The sequence below is a fragment of the Echinococcus granulosus genome (genome assembly GCF_000524195.1).
Source record: "Echinococcus granulosus chromosome Unknown EG_S00001, whole genome shotgun sequence".
Lineage (NCBI taxonomy): Eukaryota > Metazoa > Platyhelminthes > Cestoda > Cyclophyllidea > Taeniidae > Echinococcus > Echinococcus granulosus.
The window spans coordinates 3,551,114-3,575,972 of record NW_020170381.1 but is presented as its reverse complement, the minus strand read 5'-3'; the positions used below and the strand labels follow the sequence as shown (position 1 = coordinate 3,575,972).

The 24,859-nt window shown below is 40.3% G+C and overlaps 2 protein-coding genes across 2 annotated transcripts; one reads left to right on the top strand and one right to left on the bottom strand. All coding sequences in view use genetic code 11, as the record gives it.

Moving 5' to 3' along the window:
- Positions 1-3,825: 3,825 nt before the first annotated feature.
- Positions 3,826-6,643, top strand: EGR_00387 (hypothetical protein; the record flags this gene model as incomplete). Its single annotated transcript, XM_024489636.1, has 4 exons — positions 3,826-3,905; positions 4,708-4,843; positions 5,663-5,728; positions 6,578-6,643. The coding sequence occupies 4 exons, from the start codon at positions 3,826-3,828 to the stop codon at positions 6,641-6,643; spliced, it is 348 nt and encodes a 115-aa protein (XP_024356314.1).
- Positions 6,644-14,113: 7,470 nt separating this feature from the next.
- EGR_00386 (hypothetical protein) lies at positions 14,114-22,870 on the bottom strand (the record flags this gene model as incomplete). Its single annotated transcript, XM_024489635.1, has 8 exons — positions 14,114-14,354; positions 16,488-16,646; positions 18,550-18,875; positions 19,544-19,914; positions 20,200-20,361; positions 20,629-20,715; positions 21,373-22,738; positions 22,796-22,870. The coding sequence occupies 8 exons, from the start codon at positions 22,868-22,870 to the stop codon at positions 14,114-14,116; spliced, it is 2,787 nt and encodes a 928-aa protein (XP_024356313.1).
- Between the last annotated feature and the right edge of the window lie 1,989 nt (positions 22,871-24,859).

The window sequence follows — 24,859 nt, the reverse complement described above, 5'->3', positions numbered from 1 at the left end:
GCCCTCTAGCCATTTGAGTCTAAAAAATGCTAGCATTTCTTTATGTGTCTTTGTAATTAATTACCATGGTTTCCATTACATATCAGAAGCCAACTCAGGAATGTTAAGTTACTTGTTAAATTATTTGTAAATTTGACAATTTTGATGGGCGAAAAATGGCCCTGAATCTGATTGCATTATCGCCAGTGTTTCCTCATCGACTTCTGACAACTTCGGTGAATTATGATAATTTTGGTTTTTAAATTTATCCGTTATATTTAAATCTAACCGGAGTCTAGCAGTCCTATCGATAGTTCGTTTCTACCATTTAATCTGAAAATAAATAGGTAAATTACACCTTAATTTGGAGAAGTAGAGGCAAACTAGCAAACTAGCAATGGTAAATACTTACAACATAGAATTTAATCTGCTGGTCTTCAACAGGGTGACTTTTTAATCAAAGCATTAAAAAATGCAGAATTTATTCAGTTCTCGTGGGAGCTTGTCAGTGTGAGGTCCCGCGAGCTGTCAAGTCGTCTGATTTATCGTTGCATTTTCTTCAACCCTCATTGAAAGCAGTCTGGCAGAAGCGTCGACTGAAAGTCCCTATAAATCAGATGCATTACTCACTTACCCCCTCACCTTCCTTCCTAACTCTGCTACCATTCCTCTCAATTCAACTCAAACTCTTGACAAATGCACACACCCACCTACCCACAAATAGTGGCGAATTTGTGAATGCATAGATCCACCAGCGTCAAATTGCCCCCAGTCTGACTTGGCGCAAGGGGGAAGGAGGACCAGTGCGCTGAAGACTCAGTCGGTGGTCCCGGCGACGATTTTTGTGGCAGATATGATCTAGCAAATTCCCCTCTTGGTTGGTTTTTGGATCATAACAGTTGAATGGACTGCTGTATAATTGGCTCGCGTCTAGCCCTAACTTTTAGGAGACTAGATAATATGGACCAGTAATGTCAATCTGTTGTGCCATACCTGGTAACTATAAGCAATCTACTCGACGGTAGATAGCTTTCTGCTATGAGGACGAAGTATAGCAAGACTCCATTATTTTTATAGCGTCCATGGTGACCTCCACAGTTAGGTTATTTTTCATGTAAAAGACGCTCAAAACATGAAAGAATGCGTTCAATCACTTGAAAAGACAGTTTGTAAGTCTATCTCAAAATAAATTAATAGCTCCGAAAATTCTACGTTTGCATTTTTGAGTACCACAAATTATGTCATCCTTGTGCGGAAGTGAAGCATGCGAAAACAAAAATAATTCTTACTAATCCGAAAATTGAAAAAAAACATTCAAATACACTGGGAAATAGTGTAGGCTAATAGCAACTGTGTGATAAATAACAATTTGAACTAGAGTAAAGAATGAAGGGCAATAAAGGCACTCCAAGGTCCCAGTTCAATTTCCGGAGCAGATGACGGGAGGCGAGAGAGAGCGAGAGGATGGGAAACAAAAAAAGAGGAAGTAGTTTCTGTCACCGCTGACACAGAATAGCCTTTCAGCAGCTGTCATTAGACTTGCAGACACCGCTCCGGTGAGAGGATTTGGCAGATCAGTGAACAATTGCTCTTTCGTAAAATTATGCTTCCTAGATAAATTGCTCGTAGTCGTGGTTGCTTCACAGAATTATTTCAAATATTTTAATTCTGAGAACCAGACAGAACTGAAAATCTGAATAAAGCTAGCATTTTGGGGAGTTTTTTGGCACTTCATTATTAGGAGGAAGACAAAAATTATCAAAACCAAGGTATAATACTCAGGCCGAGATTCGAAATGGGAAACCATTCCATTTTAAGTGGTATCAAAGTGTACGAGAAATCACCATCACTACTCAATTTTGTCCCAAATGGACCCGCATACCTGCTCACATGTGCATGGGCTACACAATTTTTTTGCGTTCCCTGTTGACTTCTTGACTTGATTTTAAAATGTCCCACAGTGAAGAATGATAAAATTCTTTAAAATAATTGTGCGATACTCTGGTTGTTTGTGGAACTCTCGGTTTTGGTAAAAGGGGCCACTTAGGGACTCCCCATTGTACCTCCACAGAGTAGCCTGGTTTCCGGACCATATAAGTAGCTCTAAGCCCTTCTATATCTCGAATATATATGTATTCTGCTCGAGCATTATGTCTTCTTCCGTCTTCAGGGAAGTCTTGGGGCGCTACATTGGTGGAAATGGAAAGCTAACCCGACCTTAAAGGATATCTATTCTGGCTTCTACTACTGAGTGATAAACCTTAGCGGGGCAAAAGCGTATATAAAGCGAATGAGAGATCCGACGAAAACCCCTATCAGAAGTGCCAAAAAATGACGCCCACCTTTGCCAACTACCCCAATCCCCTGTTCTGCAGGAAAGCTATCAACAACTAAATCAGCACTAGTCGTGAACCATCTGGACCAGTTCATTATGGAGCTGTCTGCTGTTCCCGTACGAAGATACTAAATATGTGAGCACGCGATACCTCCCATACCTCTCTACTGGCTGGATGAACCCATATAGATACCAGTGAGGAGCTCCGAGGTGGGAACAAAGTGGTATGGAGAAAAGACGCTAAACTCTACCACCACGAAACGGTGTTAAACCCCTTCCTACGTTATATGACTCTGCTTTTAGGCCAGTGTTCCTGCGACTAGCAGAGGACATGCGTGATAGTCAACACATTCCTCCTTTCCAAATACAATTTCCATACAGGACGAAACTCCACAAGGTGCTTATGAAGTTTCAGTTAGGTATCTTCTCAGTTACATTCGGCACAGATGGCTCGTAGGTGTTTTCCTTAGAGCGCCGATTACACTGTGATGACTGACACTAGAGGCTGATGAAATTGAGCACTGGGTACGATGCTCAAAAGAAGAGAGGAGCTATGCAATACTTTAATTGCTTGTTTAACTCTTGATTTTGGTAAAGAGGCCACTTCGGTCCTTCGAAATCGCACCTTCGCGGGGTGGACTGGCCTCCGAGACATGCTAGTAGCCTCAAGGCCTACAGTATGTAGGATATGTGTTCTGCTCGCGTATTATGCCTTCGTCCGTCTTAAGGAAAGGCTCGAGGAGCTAAAAGCATAACATAAAAATAAAAAAGTGCATCCATTTGGAGTATAAGAGCAACAATTATGTTGCGCCCTCTATCTGAGTGAGGAAAAATACAGTCGAAGCAAAATTCATTTTCGTCGTTTATAATACGTAATTTTATTTTAACTGAATTTGCCAAAACGCGTATTTTACTCGTACTAATGCCCCTTGGGTGGTAGTTTGAGTAGATAGCAAACACAATTGAAGTATGCCATCTTCCATAGAAGGGGGCTAGTGGTTAACCCCAAGAAAGTGTCCAAAAGCACAGAAATCTTAGTTCATTAGACCAATAATCTCCACCTCCTCCATTTGACACGTAAACGTCCATATCGTCTGTTGATGGTGGAGTAAAGGCCAGAGGGTCCACCGACCTCTACCTGTTGACCGATTAGACATGTGTCAGTAGGACCTGAAATCCATGACCAGCTAATCCACTTTCTCAAAGTCTCCGTTCCTGAAGAGAATAATAAAAAAACTTATAACCTGATTCTGATTTTCTAGTCGTTTCCTTAATCGCAAACATTTTTACAAAATACCGTCATATTTGAAAGCAATTTAGTCATAAAATTTTCTTGAAGGGGAGGTAACTGACATTACTTTTAACAAATCAAAAAATGCAAACTACTGAATCATTTTTACTGTGAATTCCAAATGAGTCGGAGGAACCGTTCTTTTTTAGGTTAGATCACTCACTCGAATATATGCTGACGACAGTCGGTATTATCAATCTTGAATAGGATCTCGCTACTAATGGAAGACTATTCATTATCAGCTTTGGGATTAAATGGAAAGAATAGCAATTCTACTTGCAGTGTGACTCATTTCAGGCCGTAAGAGGTCAGTTAATCTCATAAAAAATAATTAATATTTGGATGATGATCTCAACTTTGGTCTCCCATTGTTGTTCCTCGGTGTGGGTGTCCCAATACGTTAGCGCGATAATAACAACCATCCTTAGTGTTAAACCACCAAGATCCGAATTTCACTAAATTCAATAAGTAAAAATAGTAAAAGCTTGTAAAATGACTAACGCTGAAGTGAGTGCACAAGCACAATCGTCTCGTCAGTTCCTTCATTTGATAAGATACAGGAAGAAGGCCTTCAAAGTGACTTTGTTGCATATTCAACTCGAAGTTGGATCAATTTTGCTACCACCCACTATAAGGCATGGCCCAAGACACTTTTTACACTTTTTTTGTCGTGAAAAAATGAGTGTTTTTCCTTTTGAGCAAGAGACCACACCCCAGCGGCGAGGCATGCGCACCTCGATGTTGTACTGCATGGTGGGTGTGACACAGAGAGACGCATTTACTACAACAGATCTTCCACTCCTCCCAAAACGAGGGTGTCGACTCCGGTGGAAAGCACGCGCAGTGCATGCTCCAGCGCCACCACCTTATTCCGTAAATGCGTTGCTCCACGTACATTATCCTCCACATCACCTCGAATTGGCGATCGCATGAGGGCCCCTTGAAGGAGCTTTTTTTGTTATTGGATGCAATTTTAAGATCTTTCAAAATTGGTGCTAAATTTTAGAGGGTGTCAGTCTTGTCAAGATTAGCATCTGATTCGGTAAGCATAAATACAAGCTGGTAACAGTTAAATAAATTTTGTTCACTTGTGGCAACACAGAACTGGTAGTGAATTTGGATATAAGGAAATTAAGCGAGGTAATTTTACGTGCTTCGAGAGACAAATGATTATGAAACGGATGAAGTTGTACAATTTAGTAGGTATTTTAGCTATTAATTGCTTAAGTAACAGTGTTGTACTAAATCACGGTGGAGAATAGTTGATTCCCTCGTTGGATATTTTATTCTTATGAAGCATCTAAAGAAATTTCACGCCTCGGGGTGAATAGACACCTATCTCATCGGTGCATGGTTTTACAAAATAAACAATATTTTTGTAATTTTGCAGTTTAAGAATTTATCATAAAGCTGAGGCTCAGATACTACTTAATTTAGGCAAAACAAAACTCTTAACCCATTAACGCTCTGGAGGATGGTTAATTATTAATAGATTCATTTTTGCATAATGAAAACAACAATTTTTGCATTCCATATATGGAGCGCTTTGAGACTTCTTTGAAAACGGAAGTAGGCGTAATACAGAATGGCTAAGGCCTTCAGGCAAGGTGCAATGGGATAGTCTTAAGTCTTCCATTACCAAAATCAGGAGCTAAACAAACAAAAAAATAACGTATTTTCCAGCCCCTCTTCTTTTATGAGTATCGTCCGCGGCGCGCCTCTTGATCAACCTTTCACTTCAACCGTCACAATGTAGTTGGTGCTCTGAGAAAACACCTACCAACTAACCGCGCCAGTCGTCGAATTCCTGTGCAAATGAGAGGATACTCGACCGCAAAGTCACTGATCCCCCTTAGCAATTCTGTTTATGCTGCAGTTTCGTCTTGTGTGGGAGGTGAATCCGGGGACGGCGGAATGTGCCGCCCATCACAAGTGCCGATGGCTATTCGTCGAAGCCCCGGCCTAAAGGCCGTCATGTAACAAAGGACGGGAGTAACATAGTTCTATTGGGATAGAATTTCAAGTCTATTCCTCATTGCCACCTTTTCTCACCCCAGTTCTACCAAGCACTTAGAGAAATGAAAGAGGCTTCATGTGTTTACTTAATTGACATCTTCACACAGGTATTGCAGGCAGCTCCGTGATAAATATTTTCAGATGGATCATGGCTACGAATAGTGTCGCTTTAGTTGTTAATGGCATTCCTGTATGTAATGGGATTAAAGTTGGTTGCCGAAGATAACGTCATATTCAAACTCTTGTGCAAGGGCTAGTCACATATTCCCTTATCTGCAGCATATGCACTTCTTCCACCATTTCTAGTTTTATCATCCAGCAGTAGAAATCAGGGTGGTTAACGTTTAGGCCTAGATTCGCTAACCGCTTCCACCAATGTAGAGTCTGAGTCTTTTCTGACGACAAAAGAAATCGCAGTACTCCAGCAGAATATGCATTATCTATGTACGGAAAGGCTTGGAGCTACTGACTTAGCCCGAAGGCCAAGTTCTCTAACGAGAGTACAGTGTGGGAGCCCCTAAGTGACTCTTCACTAAAACTGAGGACATTTTGGGTCAAAACATAGCCTGCCTTGCGTTAACAGGATATGGGTTGCAAAACATGGATGTTTGTATCATGATTAGAAACACAAATGACGGATTTTGGGAACAATCTTGTGTAGGAAACTGAGCTGAGTCCGAGGAATTTGGGTGGATAAAACACCTTCCTTAAGGTATCTGAGTAACTATTGGGATCGTAGAAGGTTAAATTAAGGGGTGAGTTGGTTAAATTTTGCTGACGAACATTTTAATTAGATCTCACATTGTTCAAAAAGGCTTCCAGCCCTTTTTTTTCCAATTGCCTGCTTATAACCAAATTGCATTTTCACACCTGAAGCGTTTACTTTATAAGGCTGATGCATATGGTATTTCAAACGTTTGAATTGGGATAAAAATAGTTCATTGGATTAATTCAAGGCTTTAAACATCAGAGATGAAAATTATACTGTGCATAAATTTCTTTCTTTAATAATATTTTTGTAACTAGGGCAAAATGCTAATCTCGGTCAGCTATTTCACCAGTCGGATTGAATGGGATAGCCCTCAACTATAAAGCATTTTTGAAAATGTTAGGAACTCATTTCCAAATTTTTCACTTTACATCTGTGCACAAAGCATTTAACAGATCGGTTGGGTGAATCCATCCCCAACGCAACAAATCATCTTAAGTCCACATCAGTTTGGCCAAGCAGGAAGTGAATTCAAAGTAGAGCCAATTTTCTTGAAATTCATATAAGCGAAAAGTTACGATTATTCACACAAAAGTGTGAATCATGGTAATGCTGGAGCTGACAGATCATTGCAAGCTTCACCTGTCCATCAGACAACTACCTTCAAGTGGAACTGTCAGCTCCGTCGCAGGTAGGGTGATGGATACCCGTCATATGCCATATGTTTGTCTTCCCCATCGTCCACGAAAAAAAGGTAACCTTCACGTTTCCTATGCAGTAAAAAAGGTGTTAGTGGAAGAAAAGGTCAAATATTTCAGTGAGTTATCAAGTTGAGGGTATTCAAATCACTCCTTATCAGGAATATGAATAAAAAAATTCAGGGAAATAAATTAGACAAGTTAGCTGTAAAGGGATTCGATGTGATTATTGTACTATTTCTCTCATTTCTCTTCGGTAGTGCACATATCTTAGACTTTTCATAACTGTATTGTTGTATTACCATAAAAAATGTACAAAAATATACCGAAAAGCCATCTGTTATATTTGAAACCTCCAATGCATAAGAAATCACAACACTTGCCTCCTTTTTACTTTCCTTAATTCAAATTTTATCAATCCAACCACTTAACTACTAGTAAAACTGTCAAAATCTTCCCATCATAAATCTGAATGCCTTCGACAGGTAGACATTTCAGACAAAATTCTTCTACCTTTAGGGATTTATGGATACATCATTAATTACAGGCCTAAGTTTTGGGCCTTAAAAAGAAAAAAAGGCCTTCTCATTCAGACAATTTGGCGGATAATATTCAAGGACAATCCAAAATAACTTCCACCAGATTCAAGTTTTGGTTTTTGGTGGCAGGCATTTGTGGATTGCACCAGCTGCCCTGATTTAATTAAATTTAGTATTCTTTCTACTTATTTAGTAATAGTAGAGCCAATTATAGTTTCTCTGAATTGAAGCGGCCATGATCCATAAAAATTGCCAACAAAAGTAGTTTTTAGATCTGCAACCCCATGTAAGAACAATTATATGCAATCCCTTCTGTGGGAAAATGAGCCCCATTTTGGATAAACTCGTTTATTAGATGAGGTGCCAGATATGAGGAGGGAATGCGACTGGATTGAAGCATAAATGGTTGTTGTTTTCATTGGTCAGATATGTAGTTTCGGTGTTTTAAGAATTTTTTCCTATTTTTCATCAATAAATATCTGTGCATAGAAGGATGGAGATAAGAACAAGTTGTTTCCTGATTTTCACGTTCAGCAACAGTTTAGTAAATCAGACACTGTTTATGTAAGAGACGAAGAGGGGAAACAAAGGGGAAAGCAAGTAATTTTCTTAAATTCTGAATCTTACTAAACTATTAGAGTTGTGGTAATATTACCATTACTGGCTAATACGAAAGCAAAGTTTATCGCTATACTTCTAGATTTTAAGCTTGACGGGTCTTGATAGCAAAGTGCCACATATTAGAACTACTGGAGGACCATTCCGATTCATGTCGTTTGGATTTTCGCCGAATGCAGTAAAGCTGCAATTTTTTGTGCACTAACAGAGGTTGTTAATACCATCAATGACATATTTAATTACTAACTACCGTTTTCCAAATGAATGGCGGTTTCAGACGCAGTCGTTAAAATTACGGGGCCCACAAATCCAACAACAAAAATCTTATTTGCTCGGTTTAGTCAATTTGAAGATAGATTTAAAAATGCCAGTAGAGTTATAACTATTATTATGCATTTGTTTTGTAAATTATACGGCCCAAGTTACCCTTTTCTTTTAAAAAATAACTTGGCCGCCACCATTGTTCCAAGGATGCGCGAATCCAACTCATTTCTTTTAATAGAAGGCTATTTACCTTCTACCTGGCTAGATAATTGGGCAAATGATTAAAGATTCCTTAAAAACATTGTTAGAATGCCACAGAAAGAGTACTTAGCAATGCGGAATTTGGGATTACCATTAATCTGCACTGCATACCCTACTGGTAAAAACGCCATCCATTAGGATGAGCTGGATCGGTTGCATTATGAGAAAGCGCCAATGCAAGTATCTGCCCCTAATTGAAGGTGATGCAGTCACTGGTTTATGTAATTATGAGAAAAATAAGCATTGCCTAACCCTATGATATCGCATTCCTTGTTGTGAGAAAGTCTAGGAAGATCATGAGGTTGGGACTGATATCACTATTTTCCAAAGGCAAAAGGCCTATAAGTTGAAATAGGATTAAAAGCGTGCAGAAGCAGGTGGGTGAAAACATTTCTCACCGAAACACACCATTCGTAAAAATACTAATGAAGGAATATGTCCCACTGAGAGCCGATGGATATTTTTAAATGAAATTATTTAAATGACAGAGCCAAAATTTATCACTTAAGAGGTATTTTCTAAAGTAGTGAATAGGAATCGCAAGTTGTCTTACTCCAATTTAGAATTAAAGATAGCACATAAAAGGCTAAAGATGATACAGCGCTTTTCGCCTTTTTAGGTAGGAAATGTAGATTAATTTAATTGCATAGGCAAAAAACGACTCATTTTACTATGCTGTTTATAAGAAATTTGGACATTTTTTATATTGCTACCTATCAAATATATAACAACACTAAAAGGGTAACGCTGATGAAAATTAGCATTTTGGCAACTCCGGTATCATCGAATAAAATTTATGCAGCGCCCCAAAACTTCCCCGAAGACAAGAGAAGCCATAATATTTGTTCAGAATATGCTTCGTCGACGTTCAGAAGGGATTGGGGTTACTGGCACGGCTCTGAGGTAGGCCACAGGGCAAGAGTACAATGAAAGGAGGTCCGAAGTGGTCCGTTGCCAAAACCTAGAGTAAGATTAAACTGCCGGCGTCCCCGGCGCTGCACTTAGTTAACCCTTCACCTCGGCCATCATAACGAATCAACTGCGCCAATTATTGTATTTGCGTGCAATTGAGAAGATACTTACCTCCAAAGTCAATTGGCAATTCTGCTGGATCTGCAGTTTCGCTCGCTATGGTAGATGGGGTCGGGTACGGAGGAATGTGCTATCAAGTATATCCAACGCTGGTCGTACGAATACAGGCCTGAAAGCAGAGTCAAATGACAAAGATAGGGACTTAACATCGTTCTGCTAGAGTAGGGTCTCGCTTCAATTACGCTTCGCCACATTGTTTACACTTCGGTGCTGCCAGTGGATAGCAGTGCTAGCAGTGAGGTGGATAGGGTATAGCGTATTCACTTCGTTGGCATCTTCATGCAGGTACTGTAGGCAGGTCCGTAGCGAACTTTATTAAATGGTTCACAGCTAGTTTCGCTGGAAATGTTAGTAGCACTCCTGCAGAACAGAGAACTGGGGTAGTTGCCAAAGGTAGACCTCCAATTCAGCCCTACTGTTAGGGGTCATCACAGATTCTCCCATCCGCAGCATATGTCCTTAATCCGTCACTTTGCTAAGCAGTTAGCAATAGAAACTAGAGTAGCTGCCCTTTTCGATCGGGTTCACAATACACTGTCACCAATGCAGGGCCCCGAAACTTAGCTAAAGACGAAAAAATACATAATACTGGGGCAAAATATATTCTGCAGACGTAGAGAAGGTCTGAGGGCTAACTGGCATGGCCCGTGGGCTATGCCGCTAAGCGGAAGTACAATCTGTGGAGGCCTCAATGTCAACGAAACCAAAATTAAATGTAAAGCAAATAATCTAAGTATTACATTCGTTCAAAAACTGTTCTTCGATGAGGGTATTTTTTGAGTAACTAGCAATGACAGCTATAAAAATGCGCATTTTTCTCAGAAAAATAGCTGTTACCACAACAAGCACAATGTGGACTAAATGTTCACTCCATTAAAATCCAAAATATAATTAAGTTATGTATCTTTGGTTTGCTCAGCCCATCATAGTCACTCTAAAAAAAGGAATTTCATCGCTTCAATTTTATAGGTACAGTTAAACATAATGTGAATTTAAATTAATTTTCAGGATTCCCACATTGAATGCAGGTAACCATTACCGTGGAGTAAGAGAGAGACACTTCTGGAATCTGATTTTTTCAATTTTGTCTCCTCAAAAAGACGCAAGACGTCAGTGGAAGTAAATTGATAGTCTGGATTTCCGTAGATCAGTACCAAGAAGATAGGGGGTTAACAAATCTCTTCAAATCACAGATAAATGCGCAAATTCTGCTACATTTTCCCTCAAGGTTGCTTTCTATCTTGTTTATTTGGGGGCTAAATATTTTACAATAAAAATATTTGACTAATTGATCCGAAGTACATTTAAATAGTAATTGAAGTAACACAAGTTACCTAAGTGCTCAGACTGGTGTGTAATACTTTTGTTACTTGTTCAACTCTTTGTTTCGTTTTCACGGGTACTTAAGGTTGTGCCTTTGCACATCCGCTGGGTAGCATGGCCTACAGGCCATGCTGTTTGCCCACAATCCCTTCTGTACTTCGTCAACACATATTTGCCTAAACATTATTTTTCCTTCGCCATCAGCCCGACAAAGTACTTTCAAAGGTAATTTAATTTAATTTCTTAAGATGCAGAAATTGAATGAAATTTTGGTGCGCTACGGGAACCTTAATATAACAACACAGAAAAGGGGAATTTTTAAAACTGCCGAGAATGGATCTGCGAGGACCGATGTCCGTGCAATTTACTTGCTTAAATAGGAACTGCTGTCTTGACTTCATTTTGAAAAGATTTATAATCTAATAAATAAGAGGCATTTAGCCCGGTTCAAAAAGAGAAACATGCAAACGCCATCCTCAAGCCGATTTATTCAAGCCATGAGCCAATGGGAAGTCGATTGGACGTATGCAAGCGCTTGCGTGTCTTGCGACTTCAACGATGCAGTGCTCGCTTTCGCGTCCGACCGCCAATAATCCACAGTGGCGCATCACAAAGGTGGCATAGTGCCTCATGAACAGCAAGTCTTGGATGTAGGACATACTTCTATATTCATTCTCGAATTCTATTCCATTTACTATTAGAAAAAAAGCATTAGTCTCAACTAGGGTAATGTTTTAAGTGCACCTTAAGCTAGAGGAGTTTGAAATCAAGGTGCTGGTAGTTGCCCACGCGCAGAAGCGCCAAGTGACCTCCACGAGTTGCAGTGATCGGTTGGGAGCAGCAGGGACTGGTTTGAAACTGCCTGCAGTACAAACTCTGCCCCTGCTGCTAAGAGTGCATTAGAGTTTTGGTGTGGTGTTCAAATGCGGTAGTAGTGCGATAGTTGCTGAGGCATAACTACATGCTTGAATGCTTATAAGTGGATCAAAAAATTGTATACAAATGGAGGCGAGGAATGATCCGTTGAAAAAACACTATAAAGGCAAAAAATATGGTTTTAAAACACTTTTCGACTTCATGATCGAGTGATCCCGAAAGAATCTAAGCCCATGTTAGACAATTTTAATGGGTTGATATCTGAGCAGCAAGTTAGAAATCAGAATATAGGTGAAATTTTAATGCACATTTAGGTCCACAGACTTCCCTGAAGACAAAAGAAGGCATAACACTCAAGCAGAACATGTATTGCCTACGTGGAGAAGGGCTGAGAGGCTAATGGCGTAGCCCGGAGGCCAGGCCACCCAGCTAAAGCACAAAATCGGGCCCTTAAATGCCAGCGAAATTAAAATGAACTGTAAAACAAATAATTAAAGTATTACACAAACAGATGAAAAAGGTTTTATATCAAAGACAAAGATTCTCAAATAATAACGTACTGTTGTAAATGAGGTTGTCAAAGGTAAAAAAAATGTAAAATTAGCTTTGCATGATACATTGCATGAAATTTTCGCTGCCGAAACTCGCTGAAAATTAAGAGAATCGTGTGTGAGTACCTTTTTGTAATTCTTTGATCATTTGTTTGACTCTTGGCTTTCGTTCTGAGGGCAATTTGAGCTCCGCCATTGTGCCCTTGCTGGGCGGCCTGGCCGTCTGCCATTTTAGTAGACCTCAGCACTTTTTTACGTAGTACATATTCCGTCCCAGTATAATGTCTCATTTTGTCTTCGAGAAAGTCTCGAGGCGCTATATGGTCATTAGGGTACTCCGGGCATATCCTACTGGGCCAGGGGCTGAGGCTTACCATGGAAGTACTTAATGACCATGATCGTCTTTGAAAAGGTCTAGCCCATTACTGACCTTCTAGAGTCCTTACATGCGCAATTATTTTAAGTAGAGATAGTATTTATACCGTAATTTTTTGCGCAAGCTTAAATGTCAGCAACCTTTTAAGTTAGGTGTCAAACACGACGTCATTTACAGCAGCGTGGATGACAGACTAATTTAACTTCACTTGGTATAGCATGATAGATAATGCCTACCAAAATGTAAAATATTGGAAATGGGACCAACAACTTTGCTCTTCTAAAATTAATTTTATTGAATTCTTGGGCCCGATGGTATACAACACCATTCAAGTTACAACTTTAAATCAAACAGGTGGATATCCAATGGTAACCCCTCCATTAAAACACGCGGAAAATGAGCTAAATTTCTAATAAAAATACCTCTTTAATCTAGAATTTCAAATTCTTAATCCTAGTAGAAAAGTACGAGAAAGGTGTAATGCAGCTCAGTACGTGAAATAATCAGTCCAGCCAAGTCTCGCTCTGTTTAAAGTACCTTCTTTTAATCTAAATACACACCATCTAGGCTTCCCTTCACTCCTCAAAACTTGGACATAAACCTCGAGTGACAACTGGAATTTTGATCAAAAAGCGTTTTCAGGCGAAGCGCGCACAAACGTTTCATGCCTAGTGAACAGGCTACATTCTGCTGTGCCATCCTAAATACTCTCTTACCCAAAATTGACCCAAGTTATAGCCTGACACGCAATGTTCTATTTTACTTGATATGCGCGCTTAACCTTTCCTATTTTCGGCCGAGTGAAGCAACTCTACTATGTAAACATTGGTTGGGGAAGGGAACCGCAGACTGGGTCTGGAGCGGGTTATGCGCATAAATTATTAACCCACGCGCACTGCGCACCTACGGCCGCCTTTGAATTTCCCTGTAGACTATGCTGCCTAAGGTGGCGCAGTATTGGTCACAATTTTCTGCCAGGTATCCACTTAAACAGGTTCTACAGAATCTACGAGTCGATGATTATCTACCCAGATTTAATTCACAGTCTTTGATGGCAATTAACAGGATTGTCACCCGTGGGGAAAGCTCAAGCAGGTGTAGGCATTCCACGAGTTAGGACGTGAGGATTGGAACGCGTTAAACTTAATCGTGATAATGCTTATGCTATTGTTAACATCAACATCATCATCTCTTATTGGATAGGTCCTTAGTTGATGAGCCAAAGGGTCGGGAGACAATGTTCTCGGTGTGGAAGTAGGCTCTGACATTTGCGGAGAGAGTCTCGAGGGTTGAGAAGGGCGTTGAGTTGTGCAGGGGAATGAGCACATTCTCAGAAAAGTACTGTTGCAAACGATTTACCGCATCCCTTGATCTTGTCTGTGAGGAAGAGCGGTTTCCCGAACCACCACCGGCACAGCATTCCATTCTGCAACAGTCAATTGGATGGCTTATCAGATAAAAGTATTAGCACAAAAACGAACATTTTACGGGTCTTATGTGTTGACGATAGGGCAAGGGTGTATTTCTTCACGAAGTTTTCCATGCATGTAACCAAACCAAGGAAATGTAGAATAGAGAATCTAACCGACTTCACTGACTGATTTATAAAATAATTTTAAGTCAACTTTTAAATAAGCACAACTGATTAACAACAGTAGAATACGCAAACTGCAATAATTCTGAGCAATCCATTTGATATTGAGGTGGCATCATAGGTGCTTTACTACATAATTACTATCGGCCGAGAAAAAATTGTTTTAGTCTGAAAGTGCTAAATTGGATAAATTTAGCTCAGGAAAGACCCTAAAATAGACTGTATCCAAGGCAATCGCCTGATAAAATTTCCTTATTTTAAGGGGTATCTGACTAAGTGAATTCCTAAAATTTTATTGTAATACTTTGGTTGTTTGTTTAACTATCGGTTTTTATAAAATGGCCATTTAGGTACTCCGCAGTTGTACTTTTACCTGGTTGGCTGTCCTCCGGGACAGGCCAGTAACACCAAGCCCTACTGTATACCGAATATGTATAATCCGCTTAAAAATAAGGGAAGTCTTGGGACACTGCATTAATGGCAGCATAAAGCGAACCCGGGGGGAGATAAACCTTGGCTCGGTGAAGAAGTGCATATGCTGTCGGTGAAGAAAATTGGTGACGATCTCTGATGAAAGGGCTGAAAATGACCTCTACTTTCGGCAGCTACCCCAGTCTTGTAATCTGAAGTAAAACTATCCGTAAACCATTTGAAAAGTTCCCTTACGAGGCAGCCTACCGTGTCTGTATGAGAATATCAACTATGTGAACACACGATACCTCCATCACTTCTTTACCAGCTGGCTAGAATCTAGATAAACAGATATGGCTAGATAGCGCTGAAGTGAGATCACCATGACTAGGAAGAATGGAGGCGAAATCCTACCCCCCACGGAACTATGGTAAATCCCATCCTTTGCAATATGACTGGATATAGGTCAGTGTTCCTACGCCTAAATATGGGCATGCGTAATGGCCTGCACATTTATCCTTCCCCCAATACAGCTAACAAACAAGGTGACACTCCAGATCTAATAGAATTGCCAAGAGGGATCAGTGACGTTGCGGTTAAGCATGTCCACATTTGCATCGAATTTCGATGACTGCCACGATTGGCTCGTAGGTGTATCCATTACAGCACCGTCAACGTTGTGACGCCTGACACAGGAGGTTGACCAAGGGGAGCGCTGAGGACGACACTCAAAAATTGAGAGGAGCTATGTGATTAGGTAACTGTTTGTTCAACCCCTGGTTTTTATAAAGGAACCATTTAAGTCATTCGCCATTTTACCTTTATAAGTAGCTCCAAGCCCCGCTGCATGCCGAACATATGTATTCCGCCCGAGTATTATGTCCTCTTTAGTCTTCAGGGTAGTCTCAAGGCACTACATTATATTTAGACCAAGGCAAAAAAAAAAATACCTAATAACTTGGAGCTTAAGCTAGGTATATCAAATATTTCTTGCTTTTCTTCAACATTATAGATTATATATATATTTTTTTCTTCATGAAAAACATGGACAGCAATTTTGTATGACCTTTATGCAACGATGCATTTGTTTTGACCGTGGGTTTGGTCAACCTTTGTTCTATAAATCAACGACTAACTCATGAAAATTGGTGTCCAGGATCTTTTTGTGTTCGGGATAATTTATGGCTAGTTTGAATGCTAAAGCATTTGCTTCAACTATAATTATAAGCTCCCTATTATAGGCTGCACCAACTATCAAACATCGAAGAATAGTGGCTCCACTTAGTACCCTATTTTGGCTACAAAAAGTATTTATCAAAGAATTCAGATGGATAAAAGAGGATTTTGGTAGTTAGCAAAAAACCACGTGATCACAGCCATCCCAGTGAGATCAAGTAAAATTTGACAACAGTTGACATTGGTCAATAAGTGTGACAGAGAAGTGTGTAAAACCGATTGACACTTTCAAACATTTAAAAAGCAGGGAACCATCAAAAACGTGAGTCAATGAGAGTGAACGAATAAAAGTTATTTGAAGAGCGAGGGAAACCTTACCTTTTGGGTTGCAATCTATCCACAAGGGATATGCATCGGGAAAGAAGGTTTTGCTTCTCCGAACTTATGAATTCGGAAACCTCAATGTGATCAATGAATGCCAGTAATTTTGCCAGGAGGCACTGAATAGAATTAATTCGGCTCACGGCATTGGCGCTTCTAGGCAAGCAAAAAAGACACAATGAAATAACTCGAGTTTATTGGACCGTTTAAAGAATGCCAGTGAAACATGTCAATCTACCAGAATTGGGGCAGCTACTGAACTCACCTCATGCGTGTAAAATACAATGTATTAGGCATCAAAACATATTATTATCGTTTCATTAAACGAAATGTGCTTAACCCTGCTAAGCCACTTCCTTAAGAGGATTTTCAGCATCGTCTGAGTCTGTAATTAGGCGATTTGGAAACAAAACAAAGCATAGGTCTATGGAGTGACATTGTTGGCCAGCTTCCCAGCTGTCATAAACCGCATTTCTTTTTAGTTGTTCGATGACCTCGAAAAGTGCATCCTCAAATCCTCACAAAAAGGGAAATAACATTTACGAACTCAAAAGGGCAATGATAAAAAATGGTAAAATCACAAAGAAAATTCATAAAGAGCCACTTTCAACCAAAGATATGATTTAATCAAATATTCAAGTTATTGTAATGCGTTGATTGTTTAACTCTCAGTATTGATAAAGGGGTCCCTTATGTGCTCCACAATTGTACATCAGCCGGCTGAGTTGACCTGCGGGCCATGTCAGTGGCTCTGAGCTTTACCGTAGGTCGGTAATGCCTAATCTGTCTGAGTATTAAGACTCCGTTCGCCCTCAGGGAAGGCTTGGAGCGCTACATTATTCAATTAAATGTTTAAGTCATTTTGCTTGCTTTTATTTTAATATTTATAAAAATTGATTTTATTGAGACTTTTTTAACTTTTCCATTGAAAATTCCCATCATATTATTGACTGATATTGAGTATTTGAAACAAAACGAGGCAGTTATTCTCTATTGCACATGGGAAAAATATGGCAGCAACTAATGCGATTTTGGCTGAGAACCATGCGTACTCATGCTTCGTGCTTGGGACGTCAACTGTCTCCCAGGCGACAGTACACTTGGGAGATGAAATAGCTGGACGGGAATTGCTACTATTTCGCCATAAGAGCTAGGGTCCCTTCATCGAAAATTTATGTCTGGCTCTTTGGTCACTATCGCCTCGAGACGGGATGATTTTGTCGGCGATGTTTTGCTGACATCATTCACGAAAGAAAAGATAAACCATCGGACCTATCCCTATGTGAGAGGAAGAAAAAGAATTAGATACCATACACATATATGTATGCGTATCTGCGCACATGAACGCAGTTGGTGTATATTCCACATAAAAAGTAAACTAGGAGCTTTGGAACGTAGTAAAAAGTGCATCATGTCACTAAGAAATGGAACTGCTGTGCCCATTCCATTACCAGCTTGTCTTGTACAATTATATTTCGAGGTGACAATGGAAGCTCATGCGTGGTAAATACCTGTTCAATACATGGGAAGAATTCGGGACCATAATTAATCAGACCTTTTCAAAATACAAACCCGGATAACTTATCAAACGCAAATGAGGATAAATATGATAGTATGCAGCATTGAATCACTACAAATAGATGTCGAGAAAGTAAATAATAGACTGTTGCAGAACCCATAGAAACAGCACTTGGGTACGGCATGAAGTTCCACCCTCGTCTACCCAAGTAACAATTGGGCACGACTTTTGATAAGTCTTGCTTCCTCCCTCTTGGCTGGAAGTGGGCTCTAAGTTCATGAAATATTCAAGGATGTCTCAAGTGCCAAGAAACCCACAAAAACGTTACCTCGTGAGAAAGCAACCATTTTTTAGAAAACCATATCAAAGTGGATAAGACACTACTTACACTGGAGTGGTCGCCGGCATTTGATGGTCGGACGGAATCAAGAGATGTTACGACACAAAATTTCTAATTTCCTACCTACTTTTCCTGTTTAATTAGAGTTGCTTAAGATTGTTGGTTTTGTAAAATTATTGCAAACTTAACGATCAACTTACACATTCGCCGAGAATCCACGCTCTAAACAAGCTAAGGTAGTCTGTGCGATGGTCGATGCAAGCTTGGCGTTCAACTCCGGGCACCGGATTCCATTTGTACCGACTTCTGATGCACTATAGTCACTGCCAGTTAGACTATTATGTCCAATAAGGTCAAATCGATGAAAATTTTCTACAACTTTGAGAAGGACTCCACAAATTCTCTCAATTTCCGCCACATTCGGACCATCGGCATTCGTCAATTCTCGATTGAGTACAAAAGATTGTTGTAAAGCCAAATCCGTCCAAAATCGGGAATGAGCCGCGCACAGAGCCATTTGACCATCCTTAGGAGAGAATATTTTATAATGAAAAATAAAAAACATCCTAGCGCAATTCTTGCAGAGTTTGAATTTTTTAATCGGACTTATCTGAAAGCACCTTACACAACAATTTGCAATTTATGGACATTAATGCGTAATACTTTAACTGTTTATTAACTTCCGGTTTTGGTAACGGGCCACTTAGGGGCTCAGCAATGTTACATTGCCGGGCGGCCTGCCTCCTAGGCCAGGTCAGTAGCGTTCATGCCTTCAGGGAAGTTTCGGGGTGCAACAGATGCTGCGAATAATTTCAAAATCTTTTTATCATATGGCTAATTCACATTACCTGTAAAACAGCCATTTTACGTTGCAATCAAAATTGATTTAACAGGTCTATTTTTCATCTCTAAATTTGGAGTGTGAAATCAGAGAATATAACACAAAATCCAAAGCTTTAGGTGGGTTAGCTCAGTAAAAACTAACTGCGTAAACGTTCCAACTAATTCAAAGAGACGCATGCATCCACAAATATGGAATTTTTGTGGTAATGACCAAAGTATATTCCATTTCTTCTCCGACTATCAATGCTATTAATAATCTAGAAATAAAGGAAGATTTTTGCAACTTTTTTCTGGTTTCCAGTACAATTAACTAGAAATGACAAATATTCAGCTTGCCTTCATTTTGGTTACCACCCCCTCTAAGTCGACCAATCGGTGTGCAATAAATTCCTCCTCGAAAGTTGAACTAACGACCTCTGCAATCAGTCGAGGGTTATCCGATTCTCCCCGGAATGATGCGAAGTATTCCAATGCAAATCGAAGTAAGTCAAGCAATGAAAGACATAGGTTTAGATGATGGCAGGCTTTAAAGGCGATTTCTGTAACGGTAGGGGCAGATTCGAGATGAGACTGGGCCCCAATAATGATTCGTTGAAATCCTTGCAAAATTCCTGCGAGAAATTTGTCTAATACGCGGAAACACTGACTCAAATGGAGGCGCAGTAGTCGATGTGAAAACTCAACCTGCTGGCTCGTTGGCTCTTTATTCAGTCCAAGTCGCTCTACAAAGGGTCATCAAAAGGCGACGAGTATATTGTCATCGTGACTAGCATGATAACCTAGCCATTTAACTTCAAAGACATTTTTTCCATTAGTAACTGTTGGGGTGAGACAAAATTTTTTTTTTTAATGGATCAAGAGCAGCCATAAATAACTGTTTACGGACCTTTGGGTACATTTCACTCGATCATGCTAAGTCGCCCTTGAAAGACTAGTATATTAGATGGGTTCTTAAAAGTCTTCGTAATAGAATGATTAGGAAAGACTGCAAAGTGCTAATTTCTTACCAAAACACTTGCGAGCATTCTCGGAAAGTCGTTTCAGGAGCTCTTCGACCTCAATTAGTCTGCTCTTCAGCAGTTCGGTGAAGAAATTCTTGAAAACCTGTCCAAGAGGTGTGTAAAACACATCTTTGTCGCCAGCCTCAGAAATCCATTTGTCTGGACGCCCTTAAGGAAACAGCAAACTTTTAGTTATAGTCCTGTTCACCTTAATACACACTTTACTCATTATGGGAAAAGAATTGGTGAAATGCATAAGTTATCCCCAATACAGTAGCTTAGCATAATTCGCCTCATAATACAAAAAGGGTAGTAATATTTTTGACACACTCTTAAAGTAATTCATGTAGAAGACATAAGAAAACGTCCAGTTTTGCTACTTTGTAATTAGAGATGGCATTGATGAAAAAAATACAAAGGTGTAACTTGACTTACAGGCGAGCCAATCATGAATGTCAGCATTTAGCCTCACTCGCTCCGCTTGTCGGTAAATGCCATTCTTTATTGCCAAAGGAAGGCCATCTGAAAGCCGAAAAACTTATGTCTACTAAGCATTTTCATCTCCATAGAGAAAAAAACTGACTTTCGAGGTTTAAGTTAACTGTTAACTAGGCTCTACACTTAAGTAGAGATGGAATTATTTTCTTCCCATTTCGCACTGCCACCTCACGCGGGAGTGACGAGGGGCAGAGGGAAAGCCAGTTGCAATTACAATTTAAAACCCTCCCACTGACCGCCCGCTTTCTCCCCTTTTAAAACTCGAGGCGCGTGAATCACCTAGTAGGTCGCAACGCACATCCCCTTGGTCTTTGAAGGGATTGTTTGTAGATGCAACTAAAGCCAAATACGAACTTGTCAATGACTTTCTTACTCCGTTTCACTTTGCGTTTTGATGACCGACTAAATGATATTACTGTCTTGATATGATAGACCATTTTTGCAATATATAACTCCAATTTTCAAGAGCTCGCAGAGCCCCTGCTTTTACATTTATTTCCATTTGGTCTTAAAGTGAAGAATGCTATTTTTCCCAGAAGGACTGCTAACGTAATATTTGATTTTCAGTTATTCTGCTGTCAAAGCAACTAATTATAGGTAGGAACCCTTTGACATTTAGGTAAATTACCAGATATCTAGAGTGTTCACAAACTAAACACTGCTCGTCAAATATGCACATACCTCTTGTTCCAAATTCCTGAAGTCTACTGATTAGCTGACGAACCTGGTGTTTGCTCAGCAGAGGCCAAGGAGGAGAAGCCTTTGAAGTCCCAGTCAAGTCAGTAGGGTGAACCACCTGTAAGAGTCCATCCAATTCCTCACTAATGCCTAACCATGTGAGTTGCAGGTAGCGCCCCACAACCTGATGTCTTAGTGGAACCTCGTAGTAGTCACTCCAATGGACAACTTTCTTTTGGTGTTTCTCGCCTCTGTCTTCATCGCCTTCCTCAATCAGAGCAGACGGTTTGGCCTCCTTGGAGGGTTTCTCGGAAAACGTGGAAATGAATTTGTCAATTGATTCAGTCTTGCTGATGTGAACGCTTTTTCGACAGATCCTAGAGTTTGTGCGTTGGACAGAACTGATGGGGCACATCTGATGCAGGATACTCCTAGGATGTGCATCCACAGTCTCCTGAGCTCGGCGAAGGTTCCGCAACAACTCTGTTGACTGGGTCATAACGTCGAGAAAGTTGGAGCAAAACTCGTACTCCTTTCGAACCACCTCAGTGAGAAAGTCAATTCTACCTTCAGGACATCCCAAAGCCTGTAGTAGGTCTCCAGCAAGAATACGAGCTAGAGCTGAAGAGCGATAGCGAGCAAGGAGATAGATTATGTGACCGACAGAGGCTGGTCTCAAGCTATCAATCGGGTCGGTGAGAAGGGAGAGTTCTGACAGACGCTGCTCAAGAGGCACGTTGACACTACTGAAGGGACATTCGTCTAGGAGCAGACGACGAAGTTGAAACTGTTTTTTCTCATCCAACTGCTCCTGAACTTGTTCTGTGAGCATGCTTAATTCCTCCATCCCCCGCGTTATCTCCCAAAGCTCAGCGTGTGTATACCGGGTTAAATCGGATTGAGAAAGAAGGAGAAGACCAGAATTTACAATATGACTCGCTGCAATCAGCACAGAGACTACTATCAGCGTGTGACGGTAAGTTTTGGTTGGGAGGGGTGCGAATTCACCAAATTCACTGGAAAGAAGGGTGTTCGTTCGGGAGACGAGGGAGAGGCCCTGTCTTAAGCCCTCGCAAATTCCCCTGACTGAACTCATTCTCGTCTTGGCGGGGTTGCTATTGGAGATGCGTCTACTGTTACCGGAGCGGGTAAAAGCGTTCATGAGATCTGTAGCACTGGCTGAGACATTGGCATATTCCTGTTCCGCCATTTGGTTCACGGATTGAGAAAGCTCCAAGAGGGATGAATTGAAGGTCTCCAGACGCACAGACGCGACGTGCAACTCAATGGCTCTTTTTGCTACGCGAATGAATTCCCTCAATCGCCGACAGCATATCACGGTTGAAGGCGCAGTATCATTCGGTGAAATCTAATGGTAAGAATGACAAGGCTTAGTCATTACGATGAATTTGACTATAACCACTACCTTCAGTTTTCGAGGCGATAAGATAATCGTCGCCGAGATGGATTTTTGACCCGCCAGTCTAGGGTGAACTACCATTAAGAGGAGCAGAGAGTGGAGAGCGAAAGGACACCAATGTTAGCTGTGGTGTGAGCTCACAGTAAACGAACACCTTTTTTATGTTCTCAGTCTGGAAAGGTGGTAATAATAACAAAAACAATAAAATGTCATATATATCATAATTGATTGCCCACCATCATTGCAGTTAAGCTTTGCCTGGCCGTAACTTTATCGTAATCTTGCCCGATCCCTTCACAATTCAAAAAGTACAGAGAGTTTGGTTGTGGTTTTGATTGGCGGAATTAAAAACTAAGTATTTTTAATTTTATGTGCCTTATCAAGTTAAATCAAACTCTTGTAAAACCACAACTGGATGTAGACGTCCGCATAATTTGAAAAAGTTCCAAAGCACACTTAGTTTGATGGTTGTATGTTTTACATGCCACCTGGCTTGTGGACAACAACCAATTAGACCAACAAAGTGACAGGACAAATAGGCTTACACTCCTCCAGGAGTGCGGCAGATCTAAGTCCAAAAATACGATTTTGCCTTGTTACTAGGGCAACATGGGCAGATTTTCCTTTGTTCACCATAATTTGAGTTGTATTAACAACTCCATAAACGTATCCACTTTGTGGCGATATAATTGTAATACGATAGTGGTTTATCCCTCGGTATCGGTGAGGCGCCACTTTTGTACTTTGAATTAGACCCCTTGTACCTCGCTGGGTGGGCTGACCTTTTGGGCCATGCCAATATCCCAGACACCTTCTCTGCGCTGAATATATATTCTGCCCGAGTAATGTCTTCTTTAGTCTCCAGGGCTGTAATGGCATTTGGTAACAACCAAGTCAATTGCTTCCCTTGTTTGAATGTTCCTTAGAATGGTCAAAATAGTAGGAAGTAGAACTAATTGATTTCAGAAGGCCAATGGTGAATGTAGTAATCCATACGTAATTCAATACCAATGAGATCTTCGCGGGTTTCGTTAATTATTTACTGTTAAAAAGGCAAAAAACTCCGCACCCTTCAAAGCTCTCAAAAGTAAATTTTAAGTCAATAGGCGTGTGTGGTAACTGAGGAGAGTAAAGGCAACCTATGGAAACCAATAACCAATCTCGACTGGACCTTTTATTGTTATCAGCGCTTTACTAAGCATAGCAAAGCAAACCTGGAGGATTTTTAAGTAAATATACACCGAATGGTCGTATCTGCAACTTTGAAAAGTTAATCTCCGTGCAGGAGTACCAAGAAGGAGCTAAGTTTGATAAAACTCGTCCCCAGCAGTAAATAGAAGGTAATTATAGTCGAGATAATTTCATTTAAAAATGAACGAATTGAAAGAAAAATTACCGAGTTTTGGTTGTGATAACAAGTAAATTTTTGAGGGCAAAATACTAAATTGGATTTTACTGAATCAAATTAGAAGGCTGTGAAGTGCAGTTGTGGTGATTGAGAGTGCCACCGAAATTTCAATGGAACGAAAGTAATTCCCCTTCAAAGCATAATTACCAACTTTTATTTGCTTCGGTGCTTGCACCCTGGAGACGAGGAAAATATAAGCATAATCATCCACGAATATGAATTCAATTAATTTTCATGGAATAGGATAACCTGCGTTGGAGCTAAAGCGAAATTAAGTCAGCCAACACGCAAATAAGTTTGCACGAAAAGGACTGTGAATAAAAGCTCCTTTAAAATTTTGCAATTTTGGTGACATTAAAAATATCATGCTTATCATTATTTAGACGATTTCTCCCCCTCAAAATTCCTCTTCATAAATCGACGGAAGAAATAATGGACTGTTTTTAAAATACAATCGGAACCTCCACACTCTGAGGTCATTTCCAAGTGGAATTTGGCATTACAAACATGATTAAAGGAGAGACTTCGTCCACTCATGCTCAAAACTGTTTGGTAATTTTCTAGTCTCTGGTCATTCGAAAACGATTCTAAATACGCCTTAAAGGCGTTTCGGCCGACCGAGTGAAGAACACTTATATTACTGCTAGCAGTAAGTGCGACTG